We start from the raw sequence: 27,832 nt of genomic DNA on the forward strand, positions 1-27,832 counted from the left end.
GATCGGCAGATTATCGAAGCTCCCGACCTTTACAGCATGGTTCAGGTTCCGGGTCTGATGCTCCCTTCACCGTTTATAGGAAGCGTACTTCTATAGTACTTCTATAAGTTTTAGCGTACTTCACATAACGTCACCGTCCTTACCTGACTCTGTCTTGATGCCCGGCCCTGAGCCGGTTTCCGCTTCGACACCTAGCACAGTTCTGGAGGGTCTGAATCTGGTGCTGCAGTGTTCTGGATTTGCTCTGGAGTTCCTTGAGGGTTTCCTCTGTGGTTTCCTGTCAGAGGGTTTTGGGCTCCCTATTCCTGAGGATCTGTGTGATTCTGCTCCAGTGGTCCCATCTGTTCTTGCAGAGTAAAAATGTCAGTGTTGAATTAGAGTTAATTTTAACACCAACTGTTCACGCGCCCTGGTGTTAAAATAACATTTATGAAAGTGTTACAAGATTGACACCCATTTTTTTGGGATCATATTTTCAGAAACTCCAGCTGCTTGAACTTGGGCAATAACAGAGCTATACATGTCCATTTAACTGCTTCTTTTTAGGAAGACTTTGTTGAAAAACAGAAGAACTATTCGATGTGTCATCAGCACACTCTGACAACATTAACTCTGTCAGCTATAATTAAACTCCATCCAAGCTAGAGTGCTGAACTTGCTAGCTATCCAGAATCCGTTTCCCTGTCCTCTAGCCTCAACGTGGCTTTTTACACTCTGGCTTTGCTACTGGTCTATTCCAACAGGCGTGAAGGGACATGGGGGATTTTTTTTTTCACTCTCTCTTTTATTAGATTTCCTAAAACGCCTTTTCTGACAAGTTTTGTGTTTGCTCAACTTAAAGATAAGCTTGATGAGGTTGTGAAGAAATTTGATGAGCATTGTCTATCAAAGAAAAATGAAACTTGTGAGGTATGTTTCTCATCCAAACTTTCAGCACTGGGGTGAGTAATTTGATAATTTTTCTCACAGACCTCAAAATTAAAGCCCGATTCTGCAGTTGTGGTAATCGCAAAGACTGTTTGATAAGAGATCAGATTGTTTGAAACTAACGGAAAGAAGCTGCAGAAAACAGAATTAACATCCGACAGTGCTATAAAAATATGTCATGCCAGTGAACGACGACTTTCAGTAAGCCTATCAACATACCAAGAAAAAACATTTGGCCATCTGCACATCTTGCAGATACTCTTCAATTGTTAAAACTCATAAACCAGGAAACTCCCTGACTAAACATGGATTTGGCAAGACAAGTCTTCTTCAAGACTTGTCTTTGAAGAACAAGTCTTTGTCCCTGCCCTTCTTCTGATGAAGCAGAAAGAGGAAATCTATCATGTACAACATAAAGGCAAGATCATTCAAGAATATTTCCAGAATTGTAGAGAAAACAGGCAATTTCAATTCATTTTGGATAAATAAAAGTCAATGCATTGCTATCGACATTGCATGTAATTGGGGAAATTTTTTCCCCCCCAAACTTAATCCAGTAAGCATGCTAAAACGCAAAACATTTTGCTGATGGCCATCTGAGAATATTGCTACAAAATGTATAAATTGCCAGATTTTTTGGCGGGCAATTTATACATTTCGATTACACTCTAAAAAGTGTATTTGGGCTGTAGTTCAAAGTGTAGCGTGTGACTCACATAAGGACGCAGCCGACACAGGCTCGATTCCCGGCCTGATGATTTTCACTGCATGTCTTTCCCGCATTTCCATGACTCACTTTTCTGTCTAACTCCCAAATTAAGGCTGTCTGAGCCAAAACAAAAAATTAAAAATAGATCCTTTATTAGTTTGCTTCTTTATTTGAAGTAATCTAAATGATTTCAGTAAAACTGACTTAAATTTGTCAAATTAAGCTGGATAAACTTAATTGAGTTACTTGTTACCAAGTTACTGTATTTTCCGGTGCACCTTATATATGGACCAATATTGAGCCACAACAGGTCCAGCAACTACAGTAAGCAGCCGCCGACTTCATTTTCGGGCGTAGAAGAAGAAACGCGCAGTGCATGCTGGGATAGTTGTTAGAACGCTGGTTTGTTAATAAAGTTTGACTGACCTATCTGCCTACTGACCTGATAACCAGGTCGTCTGCAGGTCATTTGGCACCACGTTCTCCATGAACAGGCTGTGCGCGAATGGAGAAGGGTGACCATCGTCCGGCCACGCCCCGGCCCAGTCGCAGAAGGCTCTCCTCGTCGACCGGAGTCAGACTGTTTTGTTGACATTCCCTTGAGTGCAGCTCTATCTAGTGGATGCATAATGTAACTCCAGCCTCTACTGTAGCGTCTATTCTATGCACCTTATAATGCGGTGCGCCTTATATATGAAAAAAAGTTTTAAAATAGGCCATTTATTGAAGGTGCGCCTTATAATCCGGTGTGCCGTATAGTGCGGAAAATACGGTAATTAAGTTGGTTCAACTATTTTCTTATTTTCAGTGTAGAATGGTAATAAACTGCAGTTAACAAGTTATTCAAAAGAAAAAAACATTTTCTATATGGACATAAAAATGGAAAAAAGTGACCATCGTAGAATAATTTGGTTGTTTATTGATTTATTTTATATTAATATCTTAATTTACTTCTTTATGGTATAAAATGATGCTGAGCAATGTTGTATTGAAATTGCATTTGATCTGTGTATATATTTTTGTAATTTCTTGGTGAATTTTTGGTTTATTTAAACATCTCTTTGTAAAGGTTGTTAAAGGTTAAAACGACAGGCCGAACTAAAAAAGCCTTAAAACGTTGTCAGTGGGAATATCCAAAGCTTAGAGGATTTGTCCAAGAAAATACACAAACAATCTCCTGGAGTCCTCCACGCCTCATTCTGAAGACCACCAGTGTTGGCAGGAAGTTGCTAAAATATGACATCACCATCTTCAACATCCCAGATGATGCAGCAGTTGTTGGACGAGACTCAATATGGTAACAACAGATCCACGGAGGACATTTCTGATTGTTTTGGTCAAGCCCCCCACCACAACTTTGTTCTTATGGTCCCGAGAGTCTGACTCATCTAACATTTATGGTGGGAGTGTACCACAGTGTGCACATTTTCTAAAAAAAAAGAACAAAAAAACCCTTTCAGAATCAAAAGTAGCTGTTTGTGGTGTGGGAAGCAGCAAAGATGAAAAGTATACAGCAGCACAGCAAGGAATGGCTGTACAAAGAGGCCCAATAATGAACGATGACAAAAGATCTAATTGGGCACATTTTCATGACACTTTCCAATTTTTGTTCCTCATGTATTAAAAAATACTTAAGCTGCAATGACTCAGTCTTTCATTAACTTCTGTGTGCCTTGGTGTGGGGGGATAGAGACATCGGCATTTAGTTATGAAATCCAAACAAGATTTTCCTTGAGCACACAGGAATTGAACCTCTCATGCATATATTTTGACAAGCTGCTAAATTCAGGCCCCTGTTAGAGTTACATCTATGTAATCTCATGATATTTTGGATATTTTGAGAACCCTCAGTAACTTGTTTGGTTTTCCACAGGGTGATGTTTTGATTTCCAATAACTAACCTAGTGATTCATCCCCAGCTTTCACACTACAGAAAGCATTGAGTCATTCACTTTTTCAGCATCTTATTATGTTACAGGCTTTTTCCAAATTACTTTCAGTTACACCAAAACATATCCAAGTATGATTGTATGGTTAAATTTTTAATTTTTTTTGCATATTCATCTGAAAGTATAAGACAAAAAAAAATCACATTTTGGTATTCACAGCCTTTGCTTTAAGTTTTGTTGATCCATCTTTGGCAACTATCACCTCAAGTCTGCTTTGATTATGGACTAAAAACAAAACAGCACATCATTAGTTGACTGAGTTTAGCCTGTAACAACAAAGAACAAATCACTTAAATTGTCATTGATTTACTTAATTGGACAATAAATGGTACCACTTTACAATAAGGATCCTCTTATATATGTCAAATAAATAGTTTATGAATATTACTAATTAATCTCTACTTTATAAATGATGAATTACTGTTTATTATGCATTAATTAAGGGTGAGAAGGAGGCTATATAGCCTATATATATATATATATATATATATATATATATATATATATATATATATATATATATATATATATATATATATATATACCACAATATCCCCCAAAACTTATTATTATTATTATTATTATTATTATTATTATTATTATTATTATTATATGTCAACTGTTAAAAGCACAGTTTGACATCTTAATTTCACTGTAAAAATGAAACATTGCTTATTGGGCTTACAAGGTCTGAAATGTATACTCTACATAAAATATATAGGTGAACAAAATTGACTCACTATTTGTCAAAAAAAATCAAAAAAAAAAAAAAAAAAAAAAAATATATATATATATATATATATATATATATATATATATATATATATATATATATATATATATATATATATATATATATATATATATATATATATATATATATATATATATATATATATATATATATATATATAAAGATTATTATTATTGATATATTGATTATTATACAAAAGGCGTACAATTATTATAATTAGCTAATGTTTTTGTTATTTCCTCCATGAACAGAAGTGCAATTTTTCTTTTCATTTCTGATAAATGAGGTGGGCAAAGTGTCTCAAAAATAATATCTACATATCATACTGAGGGATGACGAAACTGGCTTATTTGCTTGTCTAATTTATTTCGGATAATAGTTGCAGCACAAAAGACGACAGAGAGAGGGCAAGAAAGTGTCAGGATAGAGCTCTGTGATGAGCTAACATGATGAGTTAACAACCCTTATCGGCTTGTTAAAAAGCAACAGACATGGTGATGTCATGAAGTTGTTTTTTGCTGTTGTTTTTGTTTTTTATATATATACAAAAAATGTCAAATATTAATAGATTTTACTGCACGTCTTGGTTGTGGGCCTGTCCTGGGGAACTGTCCAGGATCCGCGGTTTGGAACAATATCAAATACATATCAATAAAATTGATTAGGTAATGATGCTAAAGAAGCGCATTTTCTCCAATTATTGATTTACGTTTCAGTAAATACGGTGACATATTAATTAATCGGACTGTGTTTCTTCTAACCTGTGTTTTTTTTTTTTTTTTACACGCAGGCACACCCAGAGGCGCAACGCGGAGTGATGGAAAAACGCATTTTGGGAAATTGTGGCATGACTCGTCTGTCGAGAGGTTTTTATAGTATGAGTATTTAGATCATACTCAGAAAATATTCAGTGTCACACACAGATGTAACGGCGTTGTTGAGATCAAAACGCAAAGGCGAAAGCGTGAAGGGAAATGAAGGAAACTGATTTTAATTGGGCAAATGCAGGAAACAGGAGCAGACCGCAGATATCTGCACAAACTGAGGATCTGGCGGTAAAGGTGTGCATTAAATACTACTATGTGTTAATTTCTGAAAACTACTCTGGTAAGTAAAAGAAAAAAAAATCAGTTCATGATCGTGACAGTATGCCTCGGTTAATGACAGGGAAGATAAAGAAACGAAAAATACAAATATCACCCAATACCAGTCCGCCGAAAGTTGGTCAAATTTGAGAGATCCAAAATGAAAAGTAATGAGAAAGAGCTCATATGACGGAAATGCGAAAAATGTAGATTGTCCTTAAAAATGATTTCTACCAAATTAATTAATAAAAATGAATGAAAAACACTAGATAAACTTACTTAATCTCAAAAGCTGAATCCACCCCATCCAACACCTTACTAATGCTTACTTATGTGATGCAACACCTGATTAATAACCACAATAAATGGCATTCCGGGGGCCGGGTGCCTTTTAGGCTCTCTCGTTTGATGGGGTTAACAGGCACTCCATGCTTATAAATGCCATATTTTTAGAAGATATCATAGGAGGTGGGACTTCTCACGGTAACCTATTAAAAGCTCCTTATGATTCTGGTCTCAACACCATCAGGTCAGATGCGGTAAAGATGCTTTCTCTGAACAAGCTCAGATTGGGTAAGACTTTGGGGAATTTTTTTTCCCTTCTGTTGTGCACTTTGAACATTTTTATGACTTGTTTCCCCCCCTGCAGTGTTCCTGACGTGTGGTTTCTTCACTTTTTGTGGTGAGTATATATTTATATTGAGCTTAAATCCTACAGATGAGCAACTTTTTGACCTAAGTTTTTTATGTTTTTTTTTTTTTTTTTTTACTGAATGTCTGACGATGTCTGTGCATGTAAGCAGAATTTACAGTAGATTTTAGAAACACTTGAATGTGGGAGGTGGGGTCTCCGTGGATGCCCGGAGTCTGAACCTCCTTTCCATCACATCAAATAGAGTAAATTGCTCCCCAGGCTGGCTTATTTTTTTGGGAGGCGCGCACCAGGAGCGCAGCGGCGCGTCTCGTAGACGAACGCGTGCCCAATTTGCGCCTCAGCAGATTTGCGCCTCAGCAGAAGCTACTTATTAGGAGCGTCAGAGGCAAAACGGGAGGGACAACGTGCACTTCAGCCTATGATAATTTAATGGAAATACTCTTTGCTGTGCTGTTGGAGGAGCTTTGCGCTGCACCTGTTCTGTTGGAGCTGCCGCTCTCCTGCGGAGAGCAGAGCTAGATGAGTCTTGGAGAATAGGGGTGATGGAGAGGCGATCGGGACGGAGACGGAGGCTGATTTGCAAGAAAATTAACAAGCGTATGCGTGCCAGCTTTCCAGAAGGGGACCGCTGCTGCGTTTGATTCGCGCTTCGAAGAGGATGCAGGATGCAGGAAAAACAACAACAACAACAACAACAACAACAACAACAACAACAACAACAACAACAAAAGAACAAACAGCTCCGCTCCATCGAAGAAGAATTGAGATTCACTTCGGAGGGTTTTTTCGGAAACCGCATTGCTTTCTAATCTGTTTCTGTGTGTGGACGCGCTTAAAGGCTGACTTCAAAGGTGGATGTGAGCCGAGGGACAGTTTATGTTATCTGTTATCCGTGAGCTGCAACATAATGGCGATCTTTTGACTTGATGCGTTCCTGGCAATTTCCCAAAAATGTAAGAAGTGCGCTACTTCACATGCGTAGAATATTGTATTGTTTGAAGATATTCAGTTCGAAGCCCATTTAGATCATAAGTTCACCTGAATCATTTGCTTCTTGCAGATCCTGTGGAAACAACGACACGTGAGGAAAGGTGAGTTTATTTCTTATCATTCTTTATTATTTGTTTATTCGCATCGTCGAGACAAAGTATTTTATTCTAACACTCAGTATTGCTGTGTTTATTAAAAACACACGCAGGCACACACACACGCAAAAAAAATAAATAAATAAATAAAAACTTGGCATAGTCCGAAAAAAAGGGAGATAATTTCTTCTTTTTGAGTTACAGTCTGGACAGTGAGGTGTGCTTTGTCTGCATTCCTCCCGATTCCCGAATCAGTACAGAACCAAGTTCAGCTGCCATGACATCCTCCAATAGTCCAGAACGGGAGTCCAGTTCACAGCCGTCAGATTGGTTCTGTCGCCAAAACAGTTAGACTGAACAGGCATCCATCCAAAAAGCAGGAAGCGCAGTTAAAAAAATGCCTCGGAATGTGTGTGTGTGTGTGTGTGTGTGTGTGCGTGTGTGTGTGTGTGTGTGTGTGTAGGGGTGTGTGTGTGTGTGTGTGTGTGTGTGTGTGTGTAGGGGTGTGTGTGTGTGTGTGTGTGTGTGTGTGTGTGTGTGTGTGTGCGTGTGCGCGTGTGCGTGTGTGTGTGTGTGTGTGTGTGTAGGGGTGTGTGTGTGTGTGTGTGTGTGTGTGTGTGTGGGGGTGTGTGTGTGTGTGTGTGCGTGTGTGTGTGTGTGTGTGTGTGTGTGTGTGTGTGTGTGTGTGTGTGTGTGTGTGTGTGTGTGTGTGCGTGCGCGTGCGAGTGAAAGAGAGTGCTGTGAAACAGTAACAACAATATTTTGGTTTGTTTAGCCGGTTGGAAAGGGAAAAACATGGTTTGGGAAGGTGCCATTTATAAATGTACGAATAACATCGTGAAAATGTGACTTGAAAAATGAACATCATTTTTCCCCTCTATGGCAGGTTAAATAAACCCTAATGTTAATTTTGTACATAGTAAATTTCTCAGCGGTGCCCCATTGAGCAGGCTTAAAGGGGCAGTGTTAAGTGAAGTCGGAGTTTTTAAGTTTTACATCATGTAATACTGTTATTCTTTCATCAAAAACCTGCCTGGAGTGTCGCTTTGATTCTTTCATGGATGCCTGAGAAATCCTTTAATTTCCCGTGACAACCGTTCAGCTGTGCAAAATGCTTGGGGGGCTGAGCGCCGCCTCCGAGGATGAAGCTCCTCAAAGGCGGCAGTTTTTGAGCTTCTGCCCTCCAACATGGGGCATGCTGATAGATTGTCTCATGTTATGTCGTTCAAATTATTTATTGTGTACAGTTGTACAGTTGGTAGAACCCTAGGTACGTACAACTGGTACCATTTAGTTCAGATTGCTTTAAATACTGAAACCAAAGAAATCTTCCAATGCCCCCTCGAGGTAGCAGAACATCAATCGGGAAGAAAAATGAGGAAGAACTAAGTCAATAAGTAAGTGACCATGAAGTGTAACGGAAGAAGCTACTGGAGAACAATGAAGAAAGCGAGCTGTATTCACTGAGGAAGGTCTGCAGAGTGCCATTCGGTCCAGAGGGACTAATCAGGAGTGAATAGTACACAACTGAGGGAGAATGCAACACCTCTCCATACAAAGCAGGTGTTCAGAGTCAACAAACATGGCAGAGTGGGAGAGAACAACGATGGTAGTGAGTGGACTATGTTTAACAAGGAAAAAAGTAATAAAAAACCCCGTCTCTGACGTCCCAGACTTTCTGGTTCGTCTTGGCAGCTGTCTTGTCATCCTTATTTAAACTTTCTATCTGTACTTATGTCACCTCACTTTCTGAGTGGCTACAAGCCATATTCAACAAGTTTCGTTTTCATTTGTCCTTGGGGCAACACAACACAATCCAATCCAACATGTGGAATATCCCTGATTTTCCAAATCCCTCTTGGTCTGAAGCCCTCTTAAAGGAGCAGTGCGTAACTTTTATAAAATATATCGTTGATAAAGCTATCAACAGAGCTATCACTATAATGTGATAGTAACGGATAATCTGAGAAAAACTGATGATGGCAGCTATGTTAACCGGCGGATAAATGGTTTTCTAGGAACAGTGCACAGAATTATATCTTAAGGTTATTTTAATTGGGACATCGATAATTGGGACGTTATTGGAAGGGGAAATTCAGGACAAAAATCAGCATAAAAATCTCGCTCTGTGAGGCATTAAGATCATAACATATAGCTCCTGGTATCACTGCCTGCCTCAGTATACTAAATGTAGAAGACTAATAAAATCATAAATGTTATTTACTTTTGTCTTTACAGTTGTATGATACATATTTTAATGGCTAATTTCCATAATTGTCTATTCCTAGCTATTACAGAGAGCAGGTGCTCTTTGTGTTGGAACTAGAAGTGACCTTTCATTGTTACCTTCAATGCTAATCGTGCCAAGCTGTTTTTATTCAAGAGCCTATTGGTTAAAACACCAATTGAAATCATACTTTTTTTCACCAACTTGACAGTTTTAATTGAAATGTCCATAACATTAGCTACAAAACAATCAGTTATAACATTTGTTACTCTTATTTATGTTTTGCAGATCAACAACTACGGGATGTGGGTCTCACTTACATCTCTGCTGTAAAGGGAAAACTTATAATCCTCGAAACGACACTTGCTGTAAAACCGATGGAAACAGAGCAGGTAAGACCAGAAAAGTATGAAACATGAGAGCTCTTCAATTAAATGTTTCCAGTTCCCAATGGTGCTAAACCACAAAAAAATCTTGATATAAGCTTGATTAACACTGACACACCTTTAGGTTTCCTAATTTGTTCCAAAAACATAAAGAGAAAACCCGAGTCTGCAGCATAACCACAATGACCTGGTGCAGATATTTTCCACAGTTTCCTCAAAAATTAAGTTTTAACCTCTGATAAAAAGAGACCTGCTTTTTTTCCTTGCCCTCTTGTCCGGATTTTTGATAGATTTTGAAACTCCCCCCCCTCCACCTCTTTGTAACTATGCATTACTTTGTGTTGGACGATCACATGAGGTTTCAATGAAATGCATGGACGTTTCTGGTTGTAATGTGACAGACAGAGGGAAGGTTCAAGAGGTACAAAGGCTTGTTTTTAAGACAGTTTTCAATTTGTATTAAAAACATTTTAGCATAAATTTCAGTACAATAATTTCAGTTTGTTAATACTGTCATTAATGCATTGCGAGGTGATTTGAGGTGGGAAGTGTTTCTGGAAAACCTAGGGTTAGGAATGTGAGGTTTTACAATGTGTTGTAATATATAAATACAGGTGCTTCAATCCAATCATAAAGACAAGTTATACACTTTCAAAAGGAGAAATTGTAGAGTCAACATAGACAGACTAAATACAAACAAAGGAGGATTCTTTAGTTCTCCCCAAAACAGACACAGTCTTTTGTCATCATGTGACTCCATTGTCATTGAACCTTTGGTGTTTCAGGTAACCTGACAGTAGGACTGAGTGAAAGGATGTCTCAATGCTGTGGAGAGATGGCGTACAACCCACTTAATGAAATATGCTGTGGGCTAAAAGTGAAACCCAAACCTTCACATGATGCCAAATGCTGTGGAGAGGAGGCGTACAACCCAGTTCATGATTTATGCTGTAAACACGAAGTGAAACCCAAATCTTCACATGATCCCGAATGCTGCGGAGAAGGTAAGAAGTAAAGTTAGAGGTATTGCAAAGTTTTTCACGCTCAGAAAACATTCCATTTCGCCATATGTACATGCCTCTACATAGAGATTTTGTAGATGAAATGGGTAAAATCATTGGGGTGGCGGTGGTAGGAGTTTGTCCTGATTGGTGGGTTGCCAGTTTGAACCCTGTCTGTCTCCTTGAGTCCTTGAGTAAAACACTTCACCCACTTTGCCTGCTGGTGGTGGTCAGAGGGCCTGGTGACTACAGTACATGGCCTTTGTCAGTATGCCCCAGGGCAGCTGTGGCTACCATCCAGTAGCTGCATGGATGGGTGAATGACTGAATGTAGTGTGAAACGTTTTGTAGCCCTCTGGTCCATACAGATACAGATCATTTACCATTTAAGAGTTTCACATATTGATCTTTTCAACAGGACCTTATGATAAAAACAAGAAAATCTGCTGTACTGGAAAACTGCTGGATAAGCTTTCTCCTGACCATAAGTGTTGCTATGGGAAACTGTTTGACTCTTCAATTGAGAATTGTTGCCAGAATATGTGTCAGAAGATACAGATGAAAATCAATAATTCCAAAGTCTGTGGTAAGTGACCAGGCCCTGTTTCCAATTTTTTGTACAAATTTGCAAAAAAGATTCTTCTTCTTGATTTTTTATTTTATTTTATTGATGGTAGGCAAGAAACGTTAAGTACATCTAATTGGAACAAGAACAAGACTTGAAACTTTTCAGTTCCCCATTTAGTATTGACATAAGATCACAGCAAAATTCACGTAAATTAATTAACACAAATAACAGATGAATAAACAAAATCACATTAAATACAGGCATAATATGTGGCAGTTAAAAATATTGCATTTTTAAAATTGACTACTGTAAGTCAAAATCTCAGTTTTTCAAAACTGAAAGTATTCATCCTCTTTATTTTTTTTCCCGCATTCCTAAAAGTGAAGCTGCTTTGGCTCCATTAAAATAGATGGCAAATGCACTCAGACCTCCAAGTGAAAATTATTTGGAATTAGTTTTATTCAATTTAAAAGTTATTTGAATTTTCTTCTATACAAAAAGCTAAACCTGAGCAAACTTAAAGAGTATCCTATCAGCTCAATAAGTATACTGTTTGACTGCTGAGGCCAGTCAAAATGTCTTCAGAAAAGCCAAACATGCAAAGATGCAACAATTAAAAAAAAAAAAAAAGATATTGCTACACAACGGTAGGCAATTTGTGCCGTGCAGGACAGTGTACATATGTTGGAATAATTTTTAATAGGCCAACACTGAAAATGGAAATGTTGGCTGATAATTATTGAGCACAAGGTGAAATTATATTTTATATTAAATATTTGCAAATTTACTTATGTTTACTTTTACAGTGAAGAACTTCACATGTGATCTCAGAGTTCCTGGAGAGCTTCAGTGGTATGTAGTAACTATGTTTTGTCAGCTTGTGTAGTAAATGCACCAAATGCACAACATTCACATTTGTTTATGTTCATATTTTGCTTTAATTTTTTTACACTTCTGTTTTGTCCATCCTACATGCAATCTTGTTCACTCTGCTCTTTGTTTTTTTAATAAGGACTATTTTTATAGTTGATGAAGCATTAGTCATTAAATTAACAAAAACAGTTTTGATAAATTTTTAATATGCATCAAATCAATAACTATTCCACAATGCATTATTTCAAATACAATTATTTTTATCTACTTCCCTAGCAGACTGCCACACATTTCTAAATAAAAATTAAAAATACATTTTCCAATTTGGTTTTGTAGTATTCTTAGTTCTTTTTCCATTTTATACTAATTAATTTCTTTTTTCCCCCACCTCCACCAGTAACTGCAGTGCTGACAACCATGTCAATGAGTCCAAAAAATCAGACAAGGTAAAGTTTAAATGGATTATTCTGACACTGAAATTTCATTACCCTTTGTGTTTGTAGATCCAGTTCAAGCCAAAGTAGAGATTAAGCTTTTTCAAACCACATTCCCATTTCCTGACTGACTGCTGTTCATTCATAATGTCCTTTAGGTGATTTTGTCAACATTTCCATAGAGGAGTAGGGAAATGTCCGCTTTTATAAGATGCGTGAGAAAGACACTAAACCTGAGCAAACTTAAGAGTTTCCACTCAGCTCAATCAGTACCGTGTTTCCCCGATAGTAAGACACCCCCGATTGTAAGACGTATTGGGGACTACAGGGGGGTCGGCTAATATAAGACGTAATATAAGTCCTCTCATCTAGCTGCGCGCCGCCTCCTGCCCACATCCGCACCGTCCCCCTCTCCATACGTCACCGCACCGTCCCCTGCGCTTCCTTTTATAAAACTGTTTTGTGGTGAATACAATACTGTTCAGGTTGTTAATAAATGTTAATTTTATGGTTAAAACAAACAATTCGACAATTTTTTTCCAATATAAGACATACCCCGAAAGTAAGACATAGTGGGGCTTTTGGGGATAAAAAGAAAGTAAGACACTGTCTTACTTTCGGGGAAACACGGTATGCTATTTGCCTCCTGAGGCAAATGAAAATGTCTTCAGAAAAGCCAAACATGTAGGTAGCACAATCCAAGAAGATAGGACCAGACTTTTATTAGCGAGGTAGTTGTAAAAAATACATATGGTATTGAGTTTTAGACATTATTTAGCATAAAACCAGACGATTTACAAACTAACATCACTATTGTGAAGTCTATCCTATGGCATCCTATCTTATCGCACACACGGAGTCGGTGTTGTGCTCCATCTTCCTTTTGGATCAGCTGCAGCTGTCTGACTTTTTATGGAGAGCTTTGAAGACACCGTTGCAGTGATCAATTTAACTTCATATTTCTGCTTTTGTTTTTTCTTTCATGAAAATGCTTCATCCACTCAGAAGGAAGTTTGTACGATCGGGAATGAAAAGGAGGTGTACAATAAGAAGAATGGTTTTCAATGCTGCGGCCTCTATTATTTCAACCCCACCCTCTGGTCTTGCAACAATGGAAAACTGCGTGCCAAAAATGACGGTAATTTAATTTGCTTTGAAATGCTTTGTTGTTTTAACCTTTTTTGTTTCTGCATTTTCATTATGAAATTTACTTAATTTATTACTTTTTTTTTTTTGCAGTCTTAACATAAGTGAGAGAATATTCAAGCAAGTAATAGGAAGATCTTTGCTTCTAATCACCATTTGTAAAAGCAAAGTCTTGTGTATATCCCATTTAATTTTATTGGCTATTCTGGATATCACAACTCTGAACATCAGTGTCCTAAAAATGAGTAAAAAAAAAAAAAAGGCTGCTGCTGCACTTCAACATCCCGTCGTCATGAGAACACCTATTCCACACGTTTCAGAAACTAAGCTGTGTAAAAATATACACTTCTTTAATGATGTTTTGATGTTTTGACTGACTCACCACGATTTCAGTTCTCCAGTCCACTTTGTTCATGTGTTCTCAGTAGGTTGGCAGTGGCTGGTCCTACATGCTTATTGCTACTGTGCTCCATCTCATTTTCGCAGTGCTAAACCAGAGTGATCACAACTTAGCTAAGAACCAGTCTGTCTTTCCACGTTTAAAGAACCAACTCTGCATCATGGCTTTAAACTTTGCTCAACACTTTTGTCTCAGGATTGCTTATGTACACACATGACTGTTTTTGTCTCTGATCCATGTGAAGAGCTTTACAATGCCAGCTGGATCTTTACGGTCGTCTTTGATTCGTCTCGTTCGGAGCTGGGAGTGGGTTGACGGTGCTGTTTTTGCAAGTCGGAATGCAGTGGGATTTGTTATGTGTTTTGGTGCTAACTGCTATCAGGAATACAATCATATAACTATATTCAAAGACAAGAATATGTTTACAAATAAGTATTTATAGCACTATTGGTGCTGCTGTTTAACCAGTCACACAATGTTAGAAGTGCTTATGGAAAACTGAAATGGCAACATTTACTCCCTAAAATTTCACTGCCTTTACCTTTTGAACACATTTCTTTCTTTCCTTTGTGTCAGCTGTGAATTGGTGCCACGAAGAGTCGACTCTTTGAGTGGTGCAAACAGACTAGGTCATAAGCAAGCATTAGCACAGGAAATGTATTCATGGGTTAAAATAAAAAAACCCTGAGCAAATACAGTAAATACTTAGAATCTTTAGGATTTTAATAGCTTTTTACTCTAGCAATAACATTTGATGCTGCATTTATACTACACATACAACTACTTAACTACTATGCACATTATACCGTGTAACCTGGAAAGTTTCTCTCTTTACTACATCAAAATTCTGATGCGATTTATTTTAAACCAAAATTACTTCCACTAAATATGTAGAAATGTATTCACATCTGCGCGCCATGTTTATCTTAAAGCGGGGAAGTATTATGTAAAATCGACCTTTTCCAGCTTTACGTCATGAACGGAGCACCGTCCTCGACAACAAAGCTCAGTCTTTATAACGTCTGAGCTTCCGCATTATAGAGCAGCCGCTAGTCTGAGCTCCTTCAGACTAGCCAGAAGTAAATACTAGAGGAACTCTGCATTTGATTCTGCCAAAAGGCAGGAGTGTCAGAAAGAGTTCTTAAAGAGACAGAGGCACAATTTTAGGAAATGTTATTTTGAAATCATAATATATCTTTACAATGTTGCTGTCTACAGTGGTAAAAGTGAAGCTCAATCAGTGAAAAAAAGCTATCCCACCATTCCACTATATATTTTCTGCTTGCCTTGCGGGCAGATCCATTGTCCTAGCAGGGTCTTTGCAGGCTGCTGGAGTTTATTTCCAGCAGATTTTTGCCCAGGGAACTATTGTTTATGACAACAGTAACACTGTTCATATATAAGCTTAATGGATGTGGCTTTTAATAATATATATACATACACATTTATATGCTACTTTTACTTTTTTATATTTGCAGACTTTTCTTGCTCCAAAACAAATATTTTTGCATATAAAGGATTTAGATTAACCCTGACTTGATGAGTGAGCTAAAACTGAACATCTAACCATTTCAGGGACATGAATGTAAACATGGTAATCCTGTATTGTTAAAGCGTCAGTTGTCAAAAAAAAAAGAAGCTTTTTGTGACTTATGTTTATTTGTAACAACTTCAGTTTGTGGCAGTTCATATTAATGTGAATTCTGTACTGTAACACATGCAGTAGTTATGGAAAACATGGTGACTCTGAACCTTTCCTTATTACTGCGTGTATTTGAGTATATTTTTCTGAATAAAAATTATACTCAATGTTTATTCACAATATTTTTTTTTATCAATATACTGTATGTTTATATTGACTGTTTTTTTTTCAAATAAAGATTTCGAACATTCACAGTTGACTGGGTTGGTTCTTAATATATAATTTATGATCAAGTTGAGCTTTTGTGTAGCTTGACAGCCTAAAATATTTAATGCATTGTCAGGATGGGATGGCTTTTTTAAAATTCTACAGTTCTTGCAAAAATATTACACACCCATTGATCCTCAGTGCAGTTTAATGAAGTGTGTGCAGAGCACAGCTGTACAACACAGAGTCAGACCCAGAAGCAGAGGGAGTGGAGCCTCCTGCACCACGACGCTGGGCTCCAGCAGATTCAGGAAGCTGCAACTTCGAAAAAGAGAAAGACAACAATTAACAAAACACACAGATCACTTCATTTAAAGCTGAGAGGCTGACAACAGATTTTTAGTTTGGATCCTCATTTATTTACATCATAGAATTCTCCCATCGCACCACGGTTGTGTGGATTTTTACCCGGCCGGAACGACAGCCTGATAACAAGCCATTCATTTTCTGCAGAGTTGCAGTGTTTACGGTTTTTAGAGAAGCTGGCTGACACAAGTGTCTCTGTGTTTTTTGTAACCGCAGTAACCAGGCTTTTCAACCTAATCCTTTAAATCTAAAAAAACAACATGGAAAAGTTGACTCATCCACCTGTGATTACTTCTTCAAGTTTCTTGATAAGTCGTGAAAGTACACACGCTCTTGTTTGGTGTCAAACACAAATCTCTCTGCCTCTCCATGGTAGTCCTGAAGTGGAAACCACTTCAACAAACCACTAAATACAACTGCAAATTGAAGAACACAAGAACATATGCAAAAACACACAGTGACATTAACTAAGCACAACTACAAATAAAGAAAACACAATATTAAAACAAAAGTAGTAAGGCTCAGTGGGAATCCTAAGACATCGCCGATTGGACATCACTTTTGACTTCAGAACCATAAAACAGTGGTGTCCAAAGTCGGTCTTCGAGGGCCGGCATCCTGCAGATTTTAGTTCTCTCCCTGCTTGTAGTAACAACCTTTTCAGCTTGTCAATGTTCCTCTTTGACCTTCTATTGAGCCTTCATTTTATCCAGGTTTGCTAAACCAGGGCGAGAACTAAATCATGCAGGATGCCGGCCCTCCAGGACCGACTTTGGGCACCACTGCCATAAACAGAGGTGAGATAGACATGATTTGTGTGAGTTGTTGAGTTTATGTAGCAGAATTTTTTTGACATGTCCAAAAAATAAGAGAGTACACATTAATAATTTGTGTTACATGTGTTGGACCAAAATAATGGAAATTTTGGAATCAGGTCCCCCAAGGGTGAAGACCTTTCACTGCCTGTGTTAAAACTTCTGACTGCTGTGTTGAAGACTGACCCACTCACCCACTCTCATTCTGAGACCCACTCTCACAGAATGTCTCTGCTGCAAGATAACCAATTGTTCCCTCTGCCCTTGGGAGAAATCACTCGCAAGGGATTGTCTGTGTAGACAAAATTTGCCTTCTGTCTCTTCTTTTTATCTCTCCCTTCTCTGAAAATAAAAGATGAGCTCTAACTGGAAGTTATCAGACCGCGCTGTGGGCAGCTTGCTGGAGCGATCTGCTGCGTCTTCTCCTTTCATGAAAGCTTGGTAAAAACTCACATAAGTTGTCTGTGGTTCTTTTCACGTAGGTTGTCGAAAAATACTTATCATCAGCAAGTCAGTCGAGATTGATAAAATGACCCTAAGGATACAGCCAGAGTTAAATATTAACACTAAACGGAAATTATTTGTTTTTGAAAGAGCTAAGGAATTTCCTGATGTAGAATTGCCAATGACATAAAACGTGCCGGTTTCAATTTGGTAATTTCCCAAACTGGAAAAAAATATATATTTTCCGTTTGTTTGAAAGGAACAAGCACTTCATTGTTTGTTTTCAGTCATGCGGCATGCAAGTGATGACATCTACGTTGAAATGTGGAAAGGATGTTGAATAAATGCCTCAGTGATTCCCAGTTATGTGAGATTAAGTAAAAGTTCAACAGATGTTGCCAAACTAACAGATAATTATAGGGTGTATCATTCAGGTTTCCTTTGAGGATTACAAAACATTTTGTTATCCAGGGTCAGGTCGCGGGGGCAGCAGCTTCAGAATGTAGGCCCAGACTTCCCTCTCCCCAGAGAAGTCTGGGCCTTCCTGCCGGACAAATTCCTACAAATACAGATCAGTGCAGTAATTTTAAATTGACATAAAGCCTGGTACACAAAGTGGGTGAGAACTTCTGCATCCTCTTAGATCAAAGCGCAGATTTTAAGAATAAAACACTTCTAGAATATACTTGAGCATTTTCAATATGAACTCATTCATTCTAGACATTTTCTAATTAATGTTATACTAGTTTTGACTAATTTGGATAATTTAGTGTTACAAATTTAGCCTGATTTAGACACTACCAGTGCTGTTAATATAAAACTACAAATTAGACTAGTTCAAGTCATGTTAATTTTAACTCAATTGTATTCTACTAATTAAATTGCAATTGTGTTGTCATTTTGTTTGTCCTTAAGTTTTAGTGTTTCTCTGAGGGAGATGACTTGAGATGTCTCCTCGCTGCCTGTGTGCCAGTTAATTTATGACGTGGTTCCTCCCTGATAACAGACCTTCTTTTCTGCAGGGCTAACTTAAAGTCCTCTAAGATGTTATCTAAAGGAACCTTGCAAAAACCACTATTTTCACATGTCGTAAGATTTAACTGTATTAAACAATAAGAATATTTATTTTCCTCAACAAAGGTAAAATATATTGTTTTTACACCCTAGCGTGGTTGTTCTCAGAGGGCTAATGTTGTTAGCAGCTAGCTCAGTGCCGAGTCACGGACAGAAAATATAATGTTTATTCAGCTAAAAAAAAAAAAACTACGAACTATATATAGTTAACGAATATATTCGTGGCCAGACATGAACATGGGGTTTCTGCAGATTCCTGTGAATGGTGACCTACACTGAATCTGAATCCAGCGTCCTGCAACAACTCAACATTAACATACAACTCCAGCATGAATTTGGGTTTAGAGAAGCTAAATAAATTATTTACCAGAGATCGAAGCTTATAGAAATAACTAGGGCTGTGTAATAATATTGGTTTTGCGATATATATCAATATTTTCTTTCCTAGAAAAAAAAAACTGATATTCATCCGCAAGTATCGTAACATCCGACTGTCACCTTGTTCACTCACTGCTTGCTTCGCCAGGAGAGTGATTAGGTCATCAAGCGAATGATTCCTTCAGATGTTAAGTGTCAAGGTTAAAAAAGTATCAAACTATTCAGAGCAGGTACTTGGTGCACTTTATTTACTTTACAAATGCATGTAAGCTACAGTTTGTACTGTTTCAATTAAAAGAAACATGTTTTCTCACCACTTCTTTGATTCATTTTGTCCAGCTGTGGACTTTAAGTCTGTGTCCATGTCCAACCAGAGCCAGGTATTGTGCAGTTGGTGCTTTTAATCCGTTTTCAGTTAAATTAATTCAATCCAACTCTATAACTGTCACAAAATGTCACCAAAATCACTCTGTCCCTCTAAAATCTTTCAGAAAATCGTAAAAGTGTATTGAATTGTATCGTTTGCTGAATAGCGCAATATATATCGTATTGTGAGCAGAATATTGTGTATCATATTGTATCGTGAGATTATTGTATCACTACAGCCCTAGAAATAACATAGGTTAGTTTGTTGTTAGCGGTAGCATTGTTTTCATAGACTAATTACTTAAAATAGCACAATTCGTCAACCGGCAGAAACAAGTCGACAGCCATTTAATGCTTCTTTTGATCCTAAATGGTTGACCCAACATGAAACTAAAAGATTGTATTATCCAGGCTTTTGAAAACTTTCTTCTGGCTCGTCGGGTGATAATATGACGTCTGCAGTTCCAGATAGTTAGATATGTGGATCGCCTCGACATCGGGTAAATCCTCAAAATTATATAACAAGTTTTACTTTTACAGAGATAAAACGGATAATATCCTAAATATATGCAAATTTTTCCAAGATACTTCGTCAGGTCAAAGCCGGGAAAAGGAAGAGAGAGTGGAGAAGAGTGCCTTAGAGCAGTTTTTTTCAACCCATTTTGAGCCAAGGTACAGTTTTTTCATTGGAAAAATCCAGAGGCACACCACCAACCAAAATTGTAAACAAAGATACTCTGTATCCGCCTACATTAAATACATAGTCATTCTTATCAAAGTAAATGCAAACATGTATTTTTATCATATTTTATATATCTTATTTCAAATTGCACTTAACATGTCCACTTCAAAAATAAACCTGAACAGTGCCACAACAATGTGGTCTTAAATTTAAAGAGGGTGTAGAAAACTTCAAAGTGTTTTACAAACTAATTCTGTTAGCCATTCTCTACTACGTTGTACTCACTGATGAACCTGTGCATGTTTGGATAAACACAAAGCTGATATTCTGGCAGGAACTGAAGAAAGACACACACGAAGCTCTTCCTCAACAGCTCTCAGTCTCTCTCTGTTTATGTTTAAGAAAGCTGTTTTGCAAGTCAGTTTTTGAGCTTTGTATTTGAGAAAAGTCTGTTTTTAAAACGGCAACCAGATGTGCTTTCTATCTTCTCCGTTCACGTTGTACTTCACAGCAGCTGCCAACAAAATTGTCAAAAACACAAATGTTGAGAGAGAAAAACCCCCTCAAAATGTCTATTATCTTTCTCTTACATGTGTTGTGAAACAAAGCAATTGCCAACTTGAGCAGGACAGTTGAACTACATGCAATCATGTTCAAAGAGGTGTGCAGCTGAAGCAAGCAAGAAATCTGGGCAGAGAGCCACGCTCTGAGTACGTTGACACTCATTTCCTGTCCTGCATCTTCTGGTTGCAGCAGTAGTGAGTGTTGGTCATCAATGTCCTCCTCTGGTTCGAGGACATCACTGTGGGTCAGGCACACATTACAGTGTGTAAGAAAAACCACAAACAGTCACTACTTCAGTGCAAAATCCTACTTTGATCTCTAATGCCTTAAACATGGTTGTGCTTTCATCAAGCTCGTTCTATAATGGAACGAGCACTTACAGTTGTTAAATAAATCTTTCTTCAGCCTGGTCCTGAAGTTTGTACGGTGTGATGATGGCGATGGGCCACTGAATGAAGGGATATCCATCATCACCCAGAGTAAAATAGCCAGGTGGAGGATATTCAGCATTCAAAAAGACAGGGCTCTCTTTAAGAACACGATTAACATGAACAGAGCCAGGGAAGAAAAATGTTTAGAAATCGGTCGCTGGAGTCACAAATTCCCTGCATGCAAATGGCATAGAACTGCTTATTGCTAAAAAAGTCCTCTTTGTTCTCTTTTAGGGGCTTTATTGGAATGAGGCGGCCATCCACTGCACCAACAGCTTGGTTAAAAGCTTTGTGGTGGGCTAAATGTCCAAATCCCATCAAATATGTCACTTAATTCCTCCTGTTTTGGATAACAGATGACTTTGCTTTTGCACTTTTGTGTGCAATCCGGCAGACGGTTGACTTCGGCACAGAGATTGCTCGGCTTGCAAGTGTTAAGGAAGAATTTTTATATTACAATTAAATTTAGCAAAACTCTGGCTCCGATTCTTCCTTTTGATCGCGGGTTCTCTCGCGTGGCCACGTGTGGGGACAAAAACACAACAATGCGTGTTGACATCACAGAATTATATAATTTAATCCAATCAGAAGAAAGTATAAGATAGTACAGGAAACTGAAGAAACACAGATACAAACATTGTTACCTGAGACAAGAAGACAAAAAAATATCAAGGACGTCCTTGGAGAAAGAGCTGGTGCAGAAGTAAAATAAATCAGCTTTTTCTAAATTGTTTCCCTTGTGCACACACTTTTATACCTGTAGGTGTGTTTTCCTCTTTAATGTATTCAAATAAGGCGTATCTCTACTTGACCAATTGGAAGGCATCTCTGGCCCTTTTAAATTTAGAAAAAATCCCTGCAATTTGTTCACAAGATCAAACACCTTTTGTTAAATAAGGTAGAAGCAGACTCTCCGAATTCATGGTGGTTTATGGCTTTCACAGATCAGTGTGAAAAGCTAGAACTTCCTACTGATTGTTTCCCAACAGACAAAGAGCAGATCAGAGATCTTGGCAAACAATCTGCTTTAACTACAGTAAAATAAAGATCAATAGGTCAGAATATGTTATAAATTTTAAAACTATAATTATGGTATTTCAATCAAGTCATGATAAATTCTAAAACTAACTTATTTTAAATTTATTTTCTTAACGCTATCCGGCTCTACAGCCATCTGGGCAAAGAGAAACAAATGCAGGAACCTCACAGGTAGCTGTGAAATTCTGGTTTCTTTTCTGCTCTGCTAGGAACAAACCTTTAATACTGTATTTTTAATTCAATGAAAAGTTATCTCCAAAAACCCAATTTGTTCTTCTGCACTCAGCATCTCCAAAGTTTAGTCCTGATATCAAACCAAAAGCAATAGATAATATCAACAGAAAATAATGGAGTACAATTCCTGTTTCTAATTAGGAATTAGAAACAAATAAGAATTAAGACATTCATTCACCATAAACCTAAGTATTTTCTAATACTAAACAAAACATTTTCATTTGATTCTAATATAGTCAGAAATAATACAACTTCAAATACATTCATCATTGACTAAATTAATTCTAAAAGAGGATAATAGAATTTTCAGTCAAAACATGTTATTACTAACTAAGAAAAGTATCTTACCAATTAAATGTTAGTGATTTAAAACATTTTATGTTATATTCAGTTTTTGCACCATGTCAGATGTTAGTTCTGGAAGACTTCTCATCCTGGTTACGTGAACCGACCAAAATTCTCTTTCTCACAGTAATTCAAGTGATACTGTCCTCCACCTTCCTGCATATGTTAATTTATGACCTGCTGTCTTTAATGATAAGACCCCAGGGGTCTGAGCCGAAATTCTCCTGCAGATCTCTATTCTCCTTTGTACTTTAAATGCTTAACCCAGCAATAGTTCTTCGGGTTTTAAATCATTAACACAAACCTGTTCAAACTTAAGAAATTTGTTCTAAAAGGTTTAAGCTGTGTTAAACACTAAAAATAGTCATTTTTCCTCAACACAAGCAAATAGATAAAATAGATCCTTTGGTTGATGCACTTTCTTCTCTTAAAAACTATTGCTTGTTGGAGTTGTTCCATCATTTTTAGAAGTAAAAATGCCAAAACAGCGACCGGTACCACCACGATGGATGTCACAGTTCCGACGCAGAGGCGCAAGTTCACGATGTAATCCATAGTGTCCCAATTCTCAATTTTTTGCATAAGTTAATTTTTGCTGCGCACTTGAACCCTTATGTGGACTTCAACTAAATCACACTTTGTAGAAGGGCGTAGAGCACACCCTGAGTTTTGGGACCAGGCCCAGAAAATGTATCTAACTGTACTCTAAAATGAGCTTAGTTTTATCACAAAGAATAAAACTAAGAGCAAAACATGACAAGACTGATCAGATGAAAATAACTGAACTAACAGAGGAAACAAACAGGAAAATAAAGTAAACAATATAGTATAATATAAAAAATATAGTATTTTTTTTTTATTCAGAGACAACACTACAATAATAAATAAAAACACTACCAACACTTACAAGAAGAGTCTGCGATACAGCCTTTGATCTGAAGACCTTTTGGATCAGCTGATTCAGCTGTTGACCATCTTGCAGTTTTGGAGAGATCAATTTATTCCCACAGCCCATGAGGATCTGAAAGCTAAAAAGATGTTTTGGAATTCCTTATTTTTAATGCTTAGAATAAGTACTTGAAATAGAGTAACATAATAAAACACAAGCTGGATCAATTAATCAGGTCATTTGCAGGACTCTGGAGAGCTTGACCGCTTATTGTGGAAGTGATTCAGCCAATTGAATAAGTTGTGTTGGACCAGGGAAGGATGAGAGCTGAAACTGAGCATCCCTGCTTTAGGCATTATGTATGTGTAATGTGGTGCCAATTGTCAAGATAAGGTCCACTACATTCCCTATTTAGGAACAAAGAATAAAAAGCATCTTCTGTGTTGACAACCTAAATGAAGACAAAGACACGTTATCTTTTCCTATTAGTGGACCAAGGTCTGAAGCACTGTTGGACTTGTAAACGTGGGGGTCTATGAACCCCCGAGCTTGGTTTCTCTGTATGAGGAGCATCAGAGCAATGCTACTTATCTGTGTTTATGTTTAAACAACAAGGGTGTCTGGACCCAAAGGGTGCTTGCAGGTTAATAAAATATACAGAATTTATTTAGAAAACAAAATCTTTATTGTTTGAAAAAAAATACATATATAAATAATAAAAGGAATGTAGTTTACCTTTATGTCCTGATGGCGCTGCCTAACGTCAGCTCCGAAACGAAAGTCTGTCTCCGCAGACCACTGCGTGCAGTCATAGAATCTGTTTCATTTAATCTGTTGGTCAAACTGCTTGTTGCATCTGGCGGGGACAGAATACTGTTCAACATTGCAGCTGTCTCGGTAGCCATGTTTAGCATTTCTTAACAATGCCAAACAAACATGGCTACAATTGGCTTAACAATTTGGAGCTAATTATTACTGGTAATTTCCTGCAATGCTGCCACCATCTGGAAGTTCCTGGAAAGGATTTTTTCTTACGTTTCTATAACGTCAGTGACTAGTTGATGTCGACTTTAAAAATTGCTCATTTTCTGCCAAAAGTTAACACCCAGAAACTTTTGGCTCAGTAGCCAAAAGGAAACTGTAGCTCTTTCCATCTGATTCAACCAGATGGAAAAAACTACAGTTTCAAATCCAGTTTCAAAACAATTTAATGAAATCTGTAGCGTTTAGTGAAATGCTACCTTTTGTGTGCAGCTGTCAAATGGCTTGTGTCCATCTTAGATTACAGTGTCAAAGAGGAAAGTTAGTGTCCGCACTGCAAACTATACTGAACAAAAACATTAACGCCCCATGTCAAATAGTTGCCATGTGGAGTTAACTACTTTAAATGAGCATTTGCAGACATTTTATTGTGCAAAAGTAATATTTCTCTTGATTTGTGTAATCCTTCTTATTGTCAGTGAGCATTACTCAGTGTTTAGTTTTTTTTACTCAGTCCATGGGTGGGAGATGTCCAATGGGTGATGAGACAAAATGAGCAACAGCTGGACAATCCTTGGACGGGGACAGTAAAAGGCCACCCAAAATGTCCAATTTGGCAAGTTATGCTGCATAATTTCAGATGTCGCAAGTTATGCAGGGTCGTAGCTTCACGGCTCAGTGTCTATCATCAGACCATCGGCCATTTAAGAGTTTGTTTCCAACAAACTGTCACTACTGCAAATCGACCTCATCCTCAACGGCCACAAGTGACCACGGCAGCACAATATCGCCACATCCGGCTCGTCCAACATTGATTAAGACCAGCAACACACAGCTGAGGAGACTATTGGTCTGCATAAGAGACGCCTCACACCTCAGACTGTCCGTAACCGCCTACAAGAAGTCCACTTGGTCAAAATCATATTCCTCAACCCAACCCCCATCATGTTCAAAGGACGGTCAATCTGCTACAAATGGCCATGACCACGATGTCATCAATGCCGATATGAAGATCAGTAATTACTGAAAATATATTTTGAGTTTCTCTATATATTGCATAACCCAAATGTTCATGAAACTCTTATATTTGACAGGAGGCGTTCATGTTTTTGTTCAGTGTATGTTGCATCTTTTTCAAATACATATGCATCCTATGCATGCAAAATGTAAACAGTATTAAAAGAAACATATTTAAAGGGTAACAATTTCTCTCAGGTGCACATTTAGTCACAGCATAAGCCAAGTTTTTATCTAAACTAAACCATGAATGGCTCGCCAAAGTGACAGCTGTTATGACTGCTGCCCTACTCACAATAACGTCACACTGCGGTCCCTCAAAAAAAAGAAAAAAATATTTTCTTTAGATCTGTTGAGGCAGACAACTTCTGTTCATTGAAGTGTGACTTGCTACATCAGATAAAGGTGACTGTATCAAAGCAGATGTCTCTGAGTATATTACAAAAACACTAGAAGGGCCAGACAACTTCCCAAAACCAGTACAACTCACCTGACAGGTCTTAAGCAGGCTCTGTACATTGTACAAAAGATTAAAGAGTTTTAAGTTGGATGAATGACTGAACAATAAAACTTTTCAAACTGTTTAGAGCACAGGTGCCTCTGCTGCACCACACCTGAATAGAATAATTAGGTCATTAGCAAGGCTCTTGAGAACTTATCTACACAAGAAGGTAATAAAGCCGTTTCATTCCAGGGTGTGCTGGTTCCTATCTCCAGCTAACATTCCTGGCGAGAGGCGGGGTCACCCTGGACAGGTCGCCAGTCTGCAACACATGTTTTGCTGTAACTCCAGCTGCAAGCGTTTCAGGGTTTCTCTCTAAAATATTTGAACATCTAGTGACTGAAATGTTTGCTCATTCTTTTTTTGAAAACAGCTCAAACTCAAGACAGATCAGATGGAGGATGTTTGTGAGCAGCAGTTTTCAGATCTTGCCACAGATTCTTGATTGGGTTTAGGTCTGGACTTTGACTGGGCCATTCTAACAAATGAATGTTTTGTTTTAAACCATTCACTTGTAGCTCTGGCTTCATGTTTAGGGTTTTTGTCCTGCTGGAAGATGAACCCAGTCTGAAGTTTTTTTGATCTTGAGTCTGGCTTTGTCTGCAGACTCCAACAGGTTTTCTTCATACACTGCCCTCTATTTGGCTCCAGCCATCTTCCCATCGACTCTGACCAGCTTCCCTGTCCCTGCTGAAGAGAAGCTTCCCCACAGCATAAAGCTGCCACCACCATATTTGACAGTGGAGATGGTGTGTTCAGAGTGGTGCTGGTGGAGTTTCAGTTCTCCACCACACATAGCATTTTGCATTTTGTCCTTAAAGTAAAATGTTTGTTTCCTCTGACCAAATCACCTTCTTTGACATGTTTGCTTTGTCCCCAACATGGCTTCTGGCAAACTGCAAACGGCTTTGAGGGGGTTGTTTTTATTTTAAATCAATGACGTTCTTCTTGCCACTCTTCCATAAATACTACATTTATTGTGAGTGCGTAACTAATAGTTGTCCCGTGGACATACTCCCCCTGTGGACCTCTGCATTTGGTCCAGCGTCATCGTGGGCCTCTTGGCTACATCTCTCCTCAGCGCTCTCCTTGCTCAACCTGTAAATTTAGCTGTAACACTTGTCTTGGAAGGTTTACTGATTTGACATCTTTCCATTTCTGGATGATGGCTAGCTTCTTTTCCAAGCTTCTGAAATGTTCGAAGCTTGGAAAATATCTTTACAGCCTAAGCCTGCTTTAAACTTCTCCACAACTTTAGGCCTAACCTGTCTGATGTGCTCCTTGGAACTCCTGATGCTGTTTTCTCCCCAATATTTTCTTTATCAAGATCTGAGGCCGACACAGAGCTGACTGTGTACTAAGATTAGATTACACACAGTTGGACTCTGTAACCCTAACCCATCAGCGGCCATCAGCCAACTTCTGAAAGCAGCTGGTTAAACTCAGAGAAAGGGGGGCTGAATACTTTTACATGTCACAGCTTAGAGTTTTTCATTTGCAAAAAATATTTTTGAACTCTGTTTAACAATTTTCTTCCGCCTTCATGATTGTATACCATTTTCTGTGGGTCTTTCACATACAATTTCCAATGTATGTGACAACATTCCAACATTTATGTTTGTGGTTGTAATGTGACAAAATATGGAAAAGTTCAAGGG

At 38.0% G+C, this 27,832-nt stretch overlaps 1 protein-coding gene across 2 annotated transcripts; it reads left to right on the top strand.

Moving 5' to 3' along the window:
- The first annotated feature begins 5,161 nt into the window (after positions 1-5,161).
- On the top strand, positions 5,162-16,093 carry LOC103474636 (uncharacterized). Of its 2 annotated transcripts, none has more exons than XM_081614836.1 (10): positions 5,162-5,997; positions 6,074-6,106; positions 7,140-7,170; positions 9,680-9,783; positions 10,563-10,781; positions 11,197-11,364; positions 12,153-12,198; positions 12,617-12,665; positions 13,662-13,791; positions 13,893-16,093. In XM_081614836.1, the coding sequence occupies exons 1-10, from the start codon at positions 5,853-5,855 to the stop codon at positions 13,901-13,903; spliced, it is 936 nt and encodes a 311-aa protein (XP_081470962.1). In that variant the 5' UTR covers positions 5,162-5,852; the 3' UTR covers positions 13,904-16,093. The 2 variants fall into 2 exon arrangements, with proteins under 2 accessions (XP_081470962.1, XP_081470961.1); XM_081614835.1 differs by having other exon boundaries at positions 5,171-5,997; positions 13,659-13,791.
- Positions 16,094-27,832: the final 11,739 nt, after the last annotated feature.

The sequence above is a fragment of the Poecilia reticulata genome, chromosome 13, assembly GCF_904066995.2.
Source record: "Poecilia reticulata chromosome 13, P_reticulata-male-v2, whole genome shotgun sequence".
NCBI lineage: Eukaryota > Metazoa > Chordata > Actinopteri > Cyprinodontiformes > Poeciliidae > Poecilia > Poecilia reticulata.